The 13,437-nt window shown below is 42.2% G+C and overlaps 1 protein-coding gene across 10 annotated transcripts in view; it reads right to left on the minus strand.

The window, feature by feature from the left end:
* The window catches only part of ESYT3 (extended synaptotagmin 3), a 73,031-nt gene that overhangs the window by 2,074 nt on the left and 57,520 nt on the right, over positions 1 to 13,437 (minus strand). For 6 of the 10 annotated variants that reach the window (XM_082690465.1, XM_082690464.1, XM_082690466.1 and 3 more), the window contains 10 exons: positions 13,097 to 13,145; positions 12,757 to 12,846; positions 12,207 to 12,269; positions 12,054 to 12,116; positions 11,447 to 11,515; positions 10,866 to 10,952; positions 10,076 to 10,225; positions 7,731 to 8,227; positions 6,988 to 7,086; positions 6,373 to 6,504 (listed from right to left, as the gene is read on the minus strand). In XM_082690465.1, coding sequence (XP_082546591.1) covers positions 6,373 to 6,504; positions 6,988 to 7,086; positions 7,731 to 8,227; positions 10,076 to 10,225; positions 10,866 to 10,952; positions 11,447 to 11,515; positions 12,054 to 12,116; positions 12,207 to 12,269; positions 12,757 to 12,846; positions 13,097 to 13,145 — 1,299 coding nt within the window. Of the gene's footprint in view, positions 1 to 3,174; positions 3,387 to 6,372; positions 6,505 to 6,987; positions 7,087 to 7,535; positions 8,228 to 10,075; positions 10,226 to 10,865; positions 10,953 to 11,446; positions 11,516 to 12,053; positions 12,117 to 12,206; positions 12,270 to 12,756; positions 12,847 to 13,096; positions 13,146 to 13,437 lie in introns of those variants that run through there. The other 4 variants (XM_082690461.1, XR_014300521.1, XM_082690460.1 and 1 more) reach the window with 4 other exon arrangements.

A 13,437-nucleotide genomic window follows, 5' to 3' on the forward strand; every position in this document is an offset into this window, starting at 1 on the left:
TCAGGAGCTTGGCATCTTTTGTTTGCTCTTTTATGGGTTGTTTCTTTTAGATTTCCACATACAAGTGAGATCATACAGTAAGAATTTTTTTTCTGTCTGACTTATTTCACTTAGTATAATACCCTAAAGGTCCATCTGTGTTTCTGCAAATGGCAAGATTTTTTAAGGCCAAATATTCCACTGTGTATATGCCACATTTTCTTTATCCATTCATCCATCAGTGGACACTTAAGCAGCTTCCATGTCTTGGCTGTTGTAAATACTGTCACAGCAAGCATGGGAGTATGTATGTGCTTTTGAATTAGTGTTTTCATTTTCTTTGGATAAATATCCAGAAGTGGAATTAGTGGATCATATGATAGTTCTATTTTTAATTTTTGGATGCATCTCCACACGGTTTTCCATAGTGCCTGTACCAATTTACATTCCCACGATCAGTGCACAAGGTTCTCTGTCTCCACATTTTCACCAACACTTGGTAATAGTCATTCTAATAGATATGAGGTGATAGATCACTGTGGTTTTGATTTGCATTTCTCTGATGATTAGTGAGATTGAGCACCTTTTCATGTATCTATTGGCCATCTGTATGTCTTTGGAAACATGTCTGTTCAGTTCTCTGTCTTTAAATCAGATTTTTTTTTTTTTTGGTGCCGAAACCCGGGATCGAACCATGAATCAGATTTTTTTTTTTGCTTTTGAATTGTGTAAGTTCTTTGGATATTTTGAATATTAACCCCTTACCAGATAAATGGTTTGCAGATATTTTCTCCCATTCAGTAGGATGCTTCTTCATTTTATTAAGTTTTCTTTGCCTGTGCAGAAACTTTTTAGTTTGAGGTAGTTTCACTTATTTTTGCTTTTGTTAAAGTTAAAAAAATCATCAAGTTCAGTGTCAAGGAGCTTATTGTCTATATCTTCTTTTAGGGGTTTTATGGTCTGATCTTACATTCAAGTTTTTAATCCATATTGAGTTTATTTTTTGTGTATAATGTTAGATTGTGGTCCAGTTTCATTCACTCATTTAAATGTGGCTGTTCAGTTTTCCCAGCACCATTTATTGAAGAAACAGTCCTTTCCCCATTGTATAAGTTGTCATATTAATTGACTGTTGTCAAAAATTAATTGACCATGTATGTGCCAGTTTATTTCTAAGCTGTTTTCTTCCATTGATCTTTGTGTCTGTTTTTATGCCAAAACCGTACTGCTTTGATTGCTATAGCTTTTTAACAGAGTTTTATATCAAGTAGTGTAATTCCTTGAGCTTTTTTCTCAAGATTACTTTGGGGTTTTTGTTGTTCCACACCAATTTTAGGATTTGTTCTGTGAAAAATGCCATTGGAATTTTGAAAGAGATTACATTAAGTCTGTAGATTGCTTTGGGTAGTATGGACATTTTAATATTAATTCTTCCATTCTATGAGCAGTAACTATCCTTCCATTTATTTGTGTTGTCTTCAGTTTTTTTCACTAGTGTCTTACAGCTTTCAATGTACAGATCTTTCATCTCCTTTGTTAAATTTATATGTAGGTATTCTTTTTGATGCAACTATAAATGAAATTGTATTCTAATTTCTCTGATAATTCATTTTTAGTGTTTAGAATACAACAGATTTTTATATATTTTATATCTTGCAGCTTTACTGAATTTGTTGATTAGTTCTAATGGTTTTTTGGTGGAATCTTTAGGGTTTTCTATAATGCCATGTTATCTGTGAACAGTGATACTTTTACTTTTTCCTTTTCAATCTGGATGCCTTTTGTTTTTCTTGCTTATATGCTCTGACAAGGACTTCCAAAACCAAAAAGCTGGCAAGAATAGGCATCCTTGTCTTGTTTCTGATCTTAGAGGAAAAGCTTTCAGGTTTTCACCCCAGATTATTATGTTAATTGTGGACTTGTCCCCTGTGGCCTTTATTATGTCAACATATGTTCCCCCTATACCCAGTTTGTTGACAGTTTTATCATAAATGGATGTAGAATTTTGTCAGATGTTTTATCTGCATCCATTGAGATGAACATATGATTTGTTAATTTGATGTTTTATAGTGACTTGCAGATGGATACTGAATCATCCTTGCATCCTGGGATCCCCACTTGATCATGATGTATGATCCTTTTATTATAGAATTCAGCTTTCTAATATTTTGTTGAAGATTTTTGCATCTATGTTCATAGAGGGTAATTTTTTCTTATATCCTTGTTTGGTTTTGATATCAGGATAATGCCTTGTGAAATGAGTTTGGAAGTGTTCTCTCTTCTGTTTTTTAATTTGTTTTTTGTTGCTGCTGTTGTTTTTGTTTGTTTTTGAAGAATTTGAAAAGGATTGGTTTTGTTTGAGTGTTTGGTAGAATTCACCAGTGAAGCCACTGGGTCCTGGACTTTTGTTTGTTGGGAGATTTTTATTTTTTTAAAGATTTTATTTATTTATTTGACAGAGAAAGACACAGCAAGAGAAGGAACACAAGCAGGGGGAATGGGAGAGTGAGAAGCAGCCTTCCTGGGAGTGGTGAGCCTGATGCAGGGCTTGATCTCAGGACCCTGGGATCATGATCTGAGCTAAAGGCAGACACTTAACGACTAAGCCACCCAGGTGCCTCTGTTTGGAGATTTTTGATTACTGATTCAGTCTCCTTATTACGAATTGGTCTGTTCAGGTTTTCTATTCATTATTCAGTCTTGGTTGTATGTTTCTAAGAATTTACCCATTTCTTCTAGCTTGTCAAACTTGTTAGCATATAATTTTGTTCAGAGTGGTCTCATGATACTTTAGACTCCTGTGGTATTAGTTATGTCTCATTTCTGATTTTGTGTTTTTTCTTGATGAGTCTTAATGATGGAAAACTAAAGAAAGTTTTATCTTTCCAGAGAACCAAATTTTAGTTTCATTAATCTTTTCTATTTTCTTGGTCTCCATTTCTTTTTTCTTTTTCTTTTTTTTTTTTAAGATTTTATTTATTTATTTGCCAGAGAGAGAGTGAGTGAGCGAGCACAGGCAGGCGGAGTGGCAGCAGAGGCAGAGGGAGAAGCAGGCTCCCCGCCAAGCAAGGGCCCCGATGTGGGACTCGATCGCAGGACGCTGGGATCATGACCTGAGCCAAAGGCAGCTGCTTAACCAACTGAGCCACCCAGGCGTCCCTTGGTCTCTATTTCTATAGTTTATTTCTGTTCTGATTTTTATTTCCTTTCTTCTGCTAAATTTGGGCTTCTTCATTCTTTATAGTTCCTTGAGATATAAATGGAGGTTGTTTGAGATTTTTATTGTTTACTGATGTAGGCATTTATTACTATGAACTTTCCTCTTAGAACTTCTTTTGCTGCATTCCACAAATTTGGCAAGTTGTATTTTCCATTTGTCTGAAGATATTTTTTATTTCTTCTTTGACCTGTCGGTTTTCAATAGCATGGGGTTTAATTGTAACAAACTGTGAATTTTCTGGTTTATTTATTGTTTGTCATTTCTAGTTTTATACCTTTGTGGTCAGAGAATATGCTTGATAAAAATTACAAGTCTTAATAAATTTAAGAAAACTAATTTGTGACCTACATATGATCTTAGAGATTGTCCCATGTACACTTGGAAAGAACATATATTCTGTAGGAATGGATGAAATATTCTGTATCTATTTGTTAAATCCCAGTGCTCTAAAATGTCATATAAGGCTGCTATGTCCTTATTGACTGTCTGGATGATCTACCATTGATATAAGTGGGGTATTAAAGTCCCCTACTAGTATTGTATTGCTATCTCTTCCTTTCGGTCTATTAATATTTATGTATTTAGCTGCTCCTACGTTGGATGCATAAATATCTGTAAATGTTAGATCCTCTTATGGGATTGACTTCTTTATCATTATGTAATGCCTGTTTCATCTCTTATTATAGTGTTTGTTTTTTTCTTTTTTTTAAGATTATTATTTATTTATTTGTGAGAGAGGGAACACAAGCAGAGGGAGTGGGAGGGGGAGAAGCAGGCTTCCTGCCACACAGAGAGCCTGATGCAGGGCTCAATCCCAGGATCCTGGGATCATGACCTGGGCTGAAGGCAGATGCTTAGCGACTGAGCCACCCAGGCACCCCTACAGTGTTTGTTTTCTAGTCTATTTTGTCTGAGAGAAGTATAGCTACCCCAGTTTTCTTTTAGTTTCTATTTCATTAGAATATCTTTTCCCATCCCTTTACTATTAGTTTGTGTGTGAAATGAGTATCTTACAGACTGCACATAGATGGGTCTTGTTTTTTTATCCTTTCAGCCACTCTGTGTCTTTAGATTGGAGAGTTTTATATTTAAAGTAACTATTGATAGTTTATATTAATAGTACTCAATGCCATTTTGTGCTTTTCTGGCAGTTTTGTAGTCCCTTTCTATTCCTTCTTTTAATCTCTTCCATTGTAGTTTTAGGACTTTCTTTAGTGGTACGCTTAGATTACTTTCTTTTTACGTTTTGTGTACCTACTGTAGGTTACTGCTTTGTGGTTACACTGAGGCTTACATAGAATGCTCTTCTTTAAGTTGATAATATCTTAAGTGTGAAAGGATTCTAGGGGCGCCTGGGTGGCTAAGTGGTTTAAGCCTCTGCCTTCGGCTCAGGTCATGATCTCAGGGTCCTGGAATCGAGCCCCACATTGGACTCTCTGCTCAGCAGGGAGCCTGCTTTCCCCCTTTCTCTGCTTGCCTCTGCCTACTTGTGATCTCTGTCAAATAAATAAAATCTTTTGAAAATAATAAATATTTTTTTAAAAGATTCTAAAGCTTCTACCTAGCCCTGCCACATTTTATAGCTTATTATATCCCTATATCACTATAGTGGTAGTTATTTTTAGTACTTTTGTTTTTTAACCTTCATACTGGCTTTATACGTGATTAATCCACTACCTTTACTATATATTTGCCTTTACCAGTGAGATTTATACCTTTATATGTGTTCTTGTTACTAATTAGCAGTTTTTCTTTTCTGCTTACAAAGTCCCTTAAGGGCAGTCCAGTGATAATAACTTTTGTCTCTCCAATTCTTAATGACAGCTTTGCCAGGTAGAGTATTCTTGGTTGGGAGTTTTTTCTTTGGGCACTTTGACTATATTGGGCCACTCCCTTCTGGCCTGCAAAGTTTCTGCTGAAAAATCTTCTTGTTATCTAAAGGGGTTCCCTTATGTGTAACAAGTTTTTCTCTTGTTGTTTTTAAGATTCTCCCTTTACCATTAACTTTTGACATTTTAATTATAATGTGTCTTAGTATGGGTCATGCACTCACAAGAGATGTCCAGGCTCCTTACTTCTAGGTTTACTGTTAGGGTGGAGGTTGCCAAGTCTGCCCTCCAGATAATCTGGCCATATCTTATTGTTACAATATTGAGGGAAATTTACTAACAGATCAGGTTTGTTTGTCACAAAAGCCAAATGTCAAACTTCTCCCTCTTGTGTTGTCACATAGCAATTGTGAAATCCTTTTATAATTGTGTCATAGCTCTCTTTGAGTGCAAAGTCTTTTACTTGTGTGGCTCTAGAATATAGGATGGTGCCTGGCATAAGGTGTTCAATAAATAATAGATTCTCTCTCTCCCAAACCCTTTCTTGATATCAACTCCAAGTGAAGCTCTTAAAGGGAATGTTTTAGTTCTTAGACAAGGCCCAAAGAGCATCCAATGCAGCTCTTTTAAAATGAGTAATTACTGATAAGAGGAAATAAAAATTAACAGGTGTATTATCTCCCCAGATGTCTTTTGTTAGGATTCTGAAGCAGAAGGAAGCAATAATGAGATTTTGACTTCTTGACTTCAAGTTGACCTCAAGGTACAGAATATTTCACATAAAACTTGCCATACGTGACCCATCAAAAGCAAGAAATGCGATTAGACTCTATCAGTCATGCACCTAAGGACACTGGGTGGACAAGTCAGGAAGGACATCTGTTTCAACTTGCTGCCTATGCTTTGTTGCAGAAGGGAAGACAGAGCTTCCAGAGCTTGGAGCTTTAGAGGAAATTTTAGGTCTCTGGGTTTAAGATATGTTTTTAAGATATGTTTTGTTTTTAACTGCTACTTTAAAACAGAGTTAAAGAAAACATATTTGGCCAGATTTAAATACTTTTACCACTAAAGAGGCTTCATTTAAAGAGAAAAAGTGTGGAACAGTTCATAATCAGGAACATTTTAGCCTCTATGAGCAAGAAAAGTTGGTAGTTGTTTTGCTAAAATGCCTTGGCAGTCCTTTTCTCCCATTAATGTATAGAAATTTCATGAAGGCGTAGAACATGTTATTCTGAGGCCCACAGATCTAGCCCTTCACAGCGTCTGGCAGGTTTGCCAGGCACTCAGCAAATATTTGAAGGGATAAGAAGACACTCCATAGGCAGGGGAGCTTGGTTCACTTACGTCTCATCAAACAGGGGCTCCAGGGTCTTCCGTTTTACTGAGGTCTTCTTACGACTTGCCCACCTCCTTTCTGGTAACAAGTAGACACGGACATAGGGATCAGCTCCACTGCTGGTACAGGGTGTCAGGTTTCTGATTTGGTTTCAAAGACATTAGAAAGTAAGTTTTCAAACCCTGAAAGGACTCCATTGGAGAGGCTGTACTATGGCTTGTGGATAAAAATGCCCTGTTGATGACCAAAAAACAAAAGTCTGCAGAATTGGAGGATAAAACAACGGAAGCAGGATTTTGAAAACACGTGTTTTTTAAAGTCAGGAGTAGAGCAAGTACTTCCCTTCTAAAGGAAATTGGAGATTCACACTTGAGAAAAGGTACTGGCTCCAAGTCACCCCAGACGGTTTTTGCAGCAGTTATATTTAAACAAAGTCCGTGGCTCTGGAGCCTGCCCATCAGCATCACTGAAGACCTTGTCATTCACGGCTTGCAGCCTTCAAACCTCACTTCTTCCTCATGTATTACTTGTCTTCCTCAAGGATGCCCACCCCCACTATAACTTTAAGCATCTCCACCCTTTCATTCACCTGAGGCCGTTGCCCTGCCCCAGCACCCCATTACCTGCAGCCATTGATGAGCACACTGAGGCAGCGCCGCAGACACACATAACGCACAGTGAGCTGAATCTCACCCAGCCTCCACTGCCTGAGATCCCCACCTCTGTAAAGAAAGGTTTGTTAACTTCTGTTGCCATTAAAGGTGTTGGCCTCTCCCCCAGCCCCTGAGACAGAAGCATGTCCTGCTTTAGGAGCATAGAGCCATGTGGGTTAATAATTCAGTGAGGTTCCTTTCAGGCGTAAGTCAGTTCTATCCATTCACATGTGACTGTCCTATTTCACAGTAGGAAGAACATGAACCCAGGAGTGGGATTTGCTTTTATACCATGATTTCCTGTGAGACTGTTGGTTATTTAACCTTTATGATATTAACTTCTATCTCGTAGGGTAATTGTAAAGATGGAATTAAATAGCATGCTAAGTTCGTAGTTAACAATAAATGGCAGCCATTGAGGATCTATTTCCACATTCTAAGTTTTCCATAGCATCCTACACTTGGGAATGTAGGAAGTGTTTCTGTGGTAAGGAACCATAACAACCAAAGCCCAGCACCTGTTTTACAGTGGGAATGCACTTGCTCGCTCTCCCCCTTGCCCTGGGTTTCTAGCATATTCCATGCTGCCTCTCATGAAGCCACTTTGTAAAAGATCAGAACTTGCAGAGAAACGTGAGTTTGTATCTACTCCATTCAGGAATGTATTTTTCACACAGGTCGTTTTAGACAATATGAAGCAGAGAGGTGCATACTCAATGTTGAAGCTGATATCTGTCAGGTCAAAGCAGGAGGAGGCCAAGGAGTTGAGCGAGGACATGCTGGGAGCCACCCTCTTGGGCGGCCATGCGAGTGGGGAGGCAGGGCATTTCAGAGGTCTGGGTGACTTGATGGGCCCTGGAGAGTGGGAGCCTGGGACAGTCAGGAAGATGGTGCCCGAACTCTTCTTCTTCCCGAAGGACTCACAGAACCCTTTGGCATGGTCCTTGCCTTTGGGCTCTGAGCCTGTCTCTTGGGGCATGGGCTCAGTGGTAACAATAGTGGCACTGGTGGCTGACATGGAGCTCTTGGAGGTTTCTTTGGTATCAGAAGCAGGATCTGGGGGGCATGGCAAATTTGCAGGGCATTCTCCCTGGGATGGGGCTTTAGATTCCTGGTTGGTGTCCACCTTCTTAATGAACAGAGGACCTTTCTTTAAGGCTTCAGGTCCTGTGTATGGGCTCCCCATCTCTCGTTCTTCCACACGCAGGAACTGCAAGCAGATGACAGGATTATGGGCTGGGCCCCCCACATCCACTTTCTCCTCCTCTGCTCTCATGTTAATTTCTGGGAAGCGGTCCCTTCTGACTACCCAACACAGTGGATTTCTCCCCCCCTACCCCGCCCATATCTTCCTTAACCTCTCTCTGCCCCTGGGTCCCTATAACCATTTTTTTCTCTTTTTCCCTTATTCCTGCCTCAATAGTGAGTCTTCATGAGCACTCAGTCCTGCCCCCACTCACTGGCTGGCAGAGACCTGGCTCATTCTTAGAGCATGTACTGTCCCTCTCTGCAAAGGACTCTCAGAATCTACACCTCCTTCACCTTCACAGATATCACACCCTGCCTTCTGTCACCCTATTCACCATTGTTTTCCCTAAAATGTGTTTCCTGTCCACACATATCCCTGTGCTCCTACAAAGTTTCAAACCTCAGCCATTGTGTTTCTCCTTCCTCCTCAGTCATCAAGACCATTTCTAGGAACTTACATTTCTAACACTATAATGGTCAAAATATTCTATTCTGAAAAGCCTCAGTAGGAATGACTAATAAAATGAAACAAACATCCTTTTTAAATGCACAGCCAAGGGGCACTTGGGTGGTTCAGTCATTAAGCGGCTGTCTTCTGCTCGGGTCATGATCCCAGGATCCTGGGATTGAGGCCCACATGGGGCTCCCTGATCGGCAGAAAGCCTGCTTCTCCCTCTCCTACTCTCCCTGCTTGTGTTCCGTCTCTGGCTGTCAAATAAAATGTTTTTTCGTTTTTTTTTTTTTTTTTTTTAATGCATAGCCAAATTTATAAGAAAGTAAGGAAAACCCCTAGGGTTACTGAAAAAGACTAAGCTTTCCTAGGGTCATTTATCAACCTTGAATAATCCAAGGGGTGGGGAGAAGAGGCCTCAGGTCAATGTGAGGCTGAGTTGAAGTAGGAACCACGAAGGTGGGGTCTCTTTAGGGAAAAAAGTAGTCTAGGATAAACATTTCCACCCTGCTCAAGGAAAGACTGCAAAGAACTATGTCCATCTTGCTTGTACTCTGCTGGGCGTACTGAAGACTTTCCTGAGGATATGGTACCTTATAGGACTGTCTTATATGAATTTTTGGTTCATAGTCATACCTGTGGAATCATGAAACCTAAAAATTTAAAAATTAACGTAAGAGTGGACCCTAGTTTGTAAGGCTCTCAAGGTACATGGTTATAGCAAAACAGAATCTCCTTGGAAGCAAGCAAACTCAATCTAGGTCACAAAAGAATACAACATATGTTTGCAACCTAAGTCACCAAACATAGAAATGAGTCACCCTGAAAAAGCATCAACAGATACAACAAATGTCAAAATTTCAACTCTCAAGATCTTCAGATAATAGAACTCACATTATAGGTATACATTATAGCCTAGATATTTTCAGATGGTTAAAGACAGAATATAAACATGATAATAAACATGATAATAAAATACAGTGAAAAAAGACAATGAATTTGGAAAAGATAGAAATAAAAAATAGTCTTTGAAATAAAAACCATGAATAGTTAAAAGAATTTGTGGTCTAGAAGACAGATCTGAGAAAATCAGAATGTAGCACCAAGAGACAGTAAGGTCAGGTGGAGACAGAAGAGATGGGAAGAAGGTCCAGTGCAGGAGTTCTAGAATTAAAGATTAAAAGAATGGAGAGCCAATATCTGAAGAGATAATGGCTGACAATATTCCAAAGTTGATGAAAAATATAGTTCTATTTCCTAGCTTTTCAGCAAAGAGCAGGTACTTAGTTCTGAGATAGTCTGCCTTGTCCATGCCATGGCCAGAGCCATGGAACATGGGGAGCAAGAGGAGATAGTTACCCGAAGCACCAGCCTCATGGAGATGAGGCTGTCCAGGCCTGAGTGGTCCAACTGAAAGCGCTGCTCGAGGGTGAGGTCTGTATAGGGTAGAATCTGGCACAGGGGGATCTCCAGCACTCCCAGAGCATACTCTTGGTCATCATCAAGAACCTGGGCAGTGGGCCAGTCACAAAACAGGAGAACCAAGACCCACACCCACCACCACCACTCTCTGGGCCCCATTCAAGTCCACGTTCACTTCAGTAAGCGAGTACTGTGCTTCTATTGGCCTCTGGTCCTGTTCTGAAAACCTGGCAGCTGGATCTCTATGAGGCAAATGCCCAGGGCCTCAGGGGCTTTAGGGACTGATGGGATAAGGGCCTGAAAAGATCCCAGATCTGCCTTTTTGTTAAGATTTCTTGACTAAGTCACTGTTTGTACCTCTGTTTGCTTATGTGTAAAATAAAGAAACTTTTCCACAGATCTTTTGTGAAGGCTAAATTATTGTTTAAAGAAGTACATCATCACTAAGATCCTGGGAGGATCCCAACCTAGGGCACTCTAGGTGCTGGGTAACAACTGGAAAGATTCTTGCAGGGAGAGCCAAGGGACTTGAGGGTTTGTCCTTCCAAGCTCTTACCCACAGTCCTTAGGCACCAGGCTCGTGAAGATGAGGGACCTCTGCACCCTCTCCCACAGAAAAGGGGCTGACTTTACTGCTGGTAGAACCTGTTCAAGGTGCATTATCAAGCTCCCCACCCTCGTGGCTTAGATACTGATTAGCTTTGTTCCAAGAGCCCAGCTTTCAAACCTTCAGATGCAGCTCCTCAGCTGCCACGTTGGACACAAAGAAGGAAAACACCTGGCTCCACACTGGGTCCTTGCTGTGGGGACAAGTCTGGGGACAGAAGAGAGAAAGATCATTGAAGGATCAGGAGGGGCAGAGCAGGATATTGGCACCCTCTGCTTTCAGCTGGCCACCCAATGGGAGCCTTCTCAGCCTCTGCCCAGGGGTCGGAGCCTGACACACTGCCATTTAGGGGACGCATGAGACAGGGCAGCCAGACTCAAGGCAAGGAGAGCTTTCCCAGCAAGTTTTGCAGGAGCTGAAAAGCATAGCAGCAGCATTAGAGCTCACTTCCAGGAGAGGAGACCAACAGGATTTCTGCTGCTTTCTAGCAGGTGCCCTTGGGCAAGTCAGTCATCTCTGACCCTCAGATTCTTAAAGCATAGAACTGTTTAGTGAGGCTGTTCTGAAGACAAAGTGCCCCAGCTGTAACCTGGCATCCACGAAGCATTCAGTTCTCTAATTCCCTTATCTTTTCTTCTCTCCTTGAAAAGGCGTGGAGCCCCCAGTTCTTTGTCCCATGGCTACACACCAAGCTGTCTTACCTTGCTCATGTGTGTCTTCTTGCCTACAGATAGCTTGACATAGGAAGAAGGGTCTCTGCTGACTTTGTTCTGTGAGGGGCAAATCCACAGCAATGGAAGTGGCACCACTGGCTTGAGACACCATCCCAGTGTACCTCCCAGCTCCCAGATCTTCAGTGGGACCTGGGGCCAACCAGCTTCTTCCCTTCAGAAGGCTACTATGATGCTTCCAGGGCCCTGGGCTGCCAAAGCTGTGCAAGGACCAGGATAGGGCTAACCGGAGGAGAGGTTCCAAGTCCATGACAGGAACCCGGGAGCTAGGCCTGGTTCCGGCACAGGCTCTTGTTCCCTGGGGCTATGGAAATGGTCAAGTTCTGGCTCTTTGGCTTGTGACTCAGGTGCTTAACCTTCTGGGTGCTACTTGTAAAATGGCAAAAACAGACACACTCATCATGGGACTCAGGCATAATAAATGTGGGGGACAGGTTGTAAAGCCCAGTGCCTGGCACACAGCAGACTTAATGAATGGCACTGTTGTCATCCATAGGCTGTGGGTGCACAGATGATCACCCAGAAGACAGGCTATGGTTACTCTGGGGAAAAGGAGCCATGACTTGCTTTCACTTACCTTGGTGAACCTGGAGAGTTTTTTGGCTCGATATTCACCATTCAGGTAGTCAAAAGGGTTTCTCTATGAAGAAGAGAATAAATGAATGACACTTAGACATTTTCAAGTTATGGGCACAAGGCAGGGTGTGACATTGGTCATGTCGTCACTCACCGGCAGGTTGCAGGCACTCTCCAAGAAGACCACAAGGATGGCAGTTGAAAGGCCACCTTGGTCCTACAAACAGACATAGACCCTCAGTAAGTGCTGTAGCATCAGGAGACAGACTGGCTTTGGAGAAGCCCATTCATGGCAGAAGGAAGCCAGCCAGCACTTGCACTCTGGACAAGCCCTAAAATTCCCCACAACCTAGCTTTTCGTGAGACTGTGTTTACATCTGCAGCAGGACAGATTCAAGTCAAACACAGGGGTGGACTTCCCCATGAACTGGGCTGACCAGCACCAGCATCCTTTAAAGATCCCATCTTCCCTGGGCAGACAGCCTCTGCTGAGAGATCAGGAGCTGCCCTGTGTGGAGATGAGGCTAAGGGACAGGTTCAGCAGAAGGTAGGGGCTGGCTGGAGGATTCTGTGAGTGAGATATAGAGGCTTCATCTCACCCCCTTCCACAGCTCACACATGGACCGGCTGTGCCAAAAGTCCCACCCCCGTGCCACCACACCCACATACCTTTCCTTTAGGGAGCACTGACACCCCATACTCACTTCAATCAGAGCTTCTGGGTTGGCAATCAGTGAAAGCCACTCCAGCCGCAGGTGCAGCCGCCCACTGGTTGTGTCATTCAGGACAAACCACTGTAAGGTGGGGAGTGAGAAGGGAGAGGAAAGCTCAGGGAAAGGGCCACTGAGGTGCTACAGACCCTCTTCAAGCAGTTCAGTTCAGGGACCTTTATTAGGTGGCTTTAGGGAAAAGGTGACCCAGCCCAGAGGGGATGGGCTCTGGCTTGAGGGACTGGAGAGGTGGTCATAGAATTGCTTCTGTCCTCCTATAGACAGATGGAAACCAGGATGTCCACAGGGAGGGGGTTATAGGCACCAACTCTACCTCATCCACCACTCTGTTCGTCATGACATCCCCAAGGCAGATCTGCAAGCTGGAATACACAGGAAGTCAGTTCAGCTCCAAGGAGGCAAGAAGCAGATGTGAGTGCAGTCCTCAAGACAGGAGCTTATCCATCTCAAGGAACCAATGGGAGACCACTTGCAGCTCAAACAGATGAAGGCCTGTCTGATCATCAGGGCTACTGCCTGGGCAGGCAATTGGCTCCGATCCCCAGAGGAGAATGACCAGACACTGGACACACTGGCCCTGGATTTCTGTGATGGTACTATTGGTGTTTTGAATGGCACAGTTCTTCATTGTGCAAAACTGCCCATGCATTGCAG

This window comes from Mustela nivalis, assembly GCF_964662115.1.
Source record: "Mustela nivalis genome assembly, chromosome: 1".
In the NCBI taxonomy this organism is placed as follows: Eukaryota; Metazoa; Chordata; class Mammalia; order Carnivora; family Mustelidae; genus Mustela; species Mustela nivalis.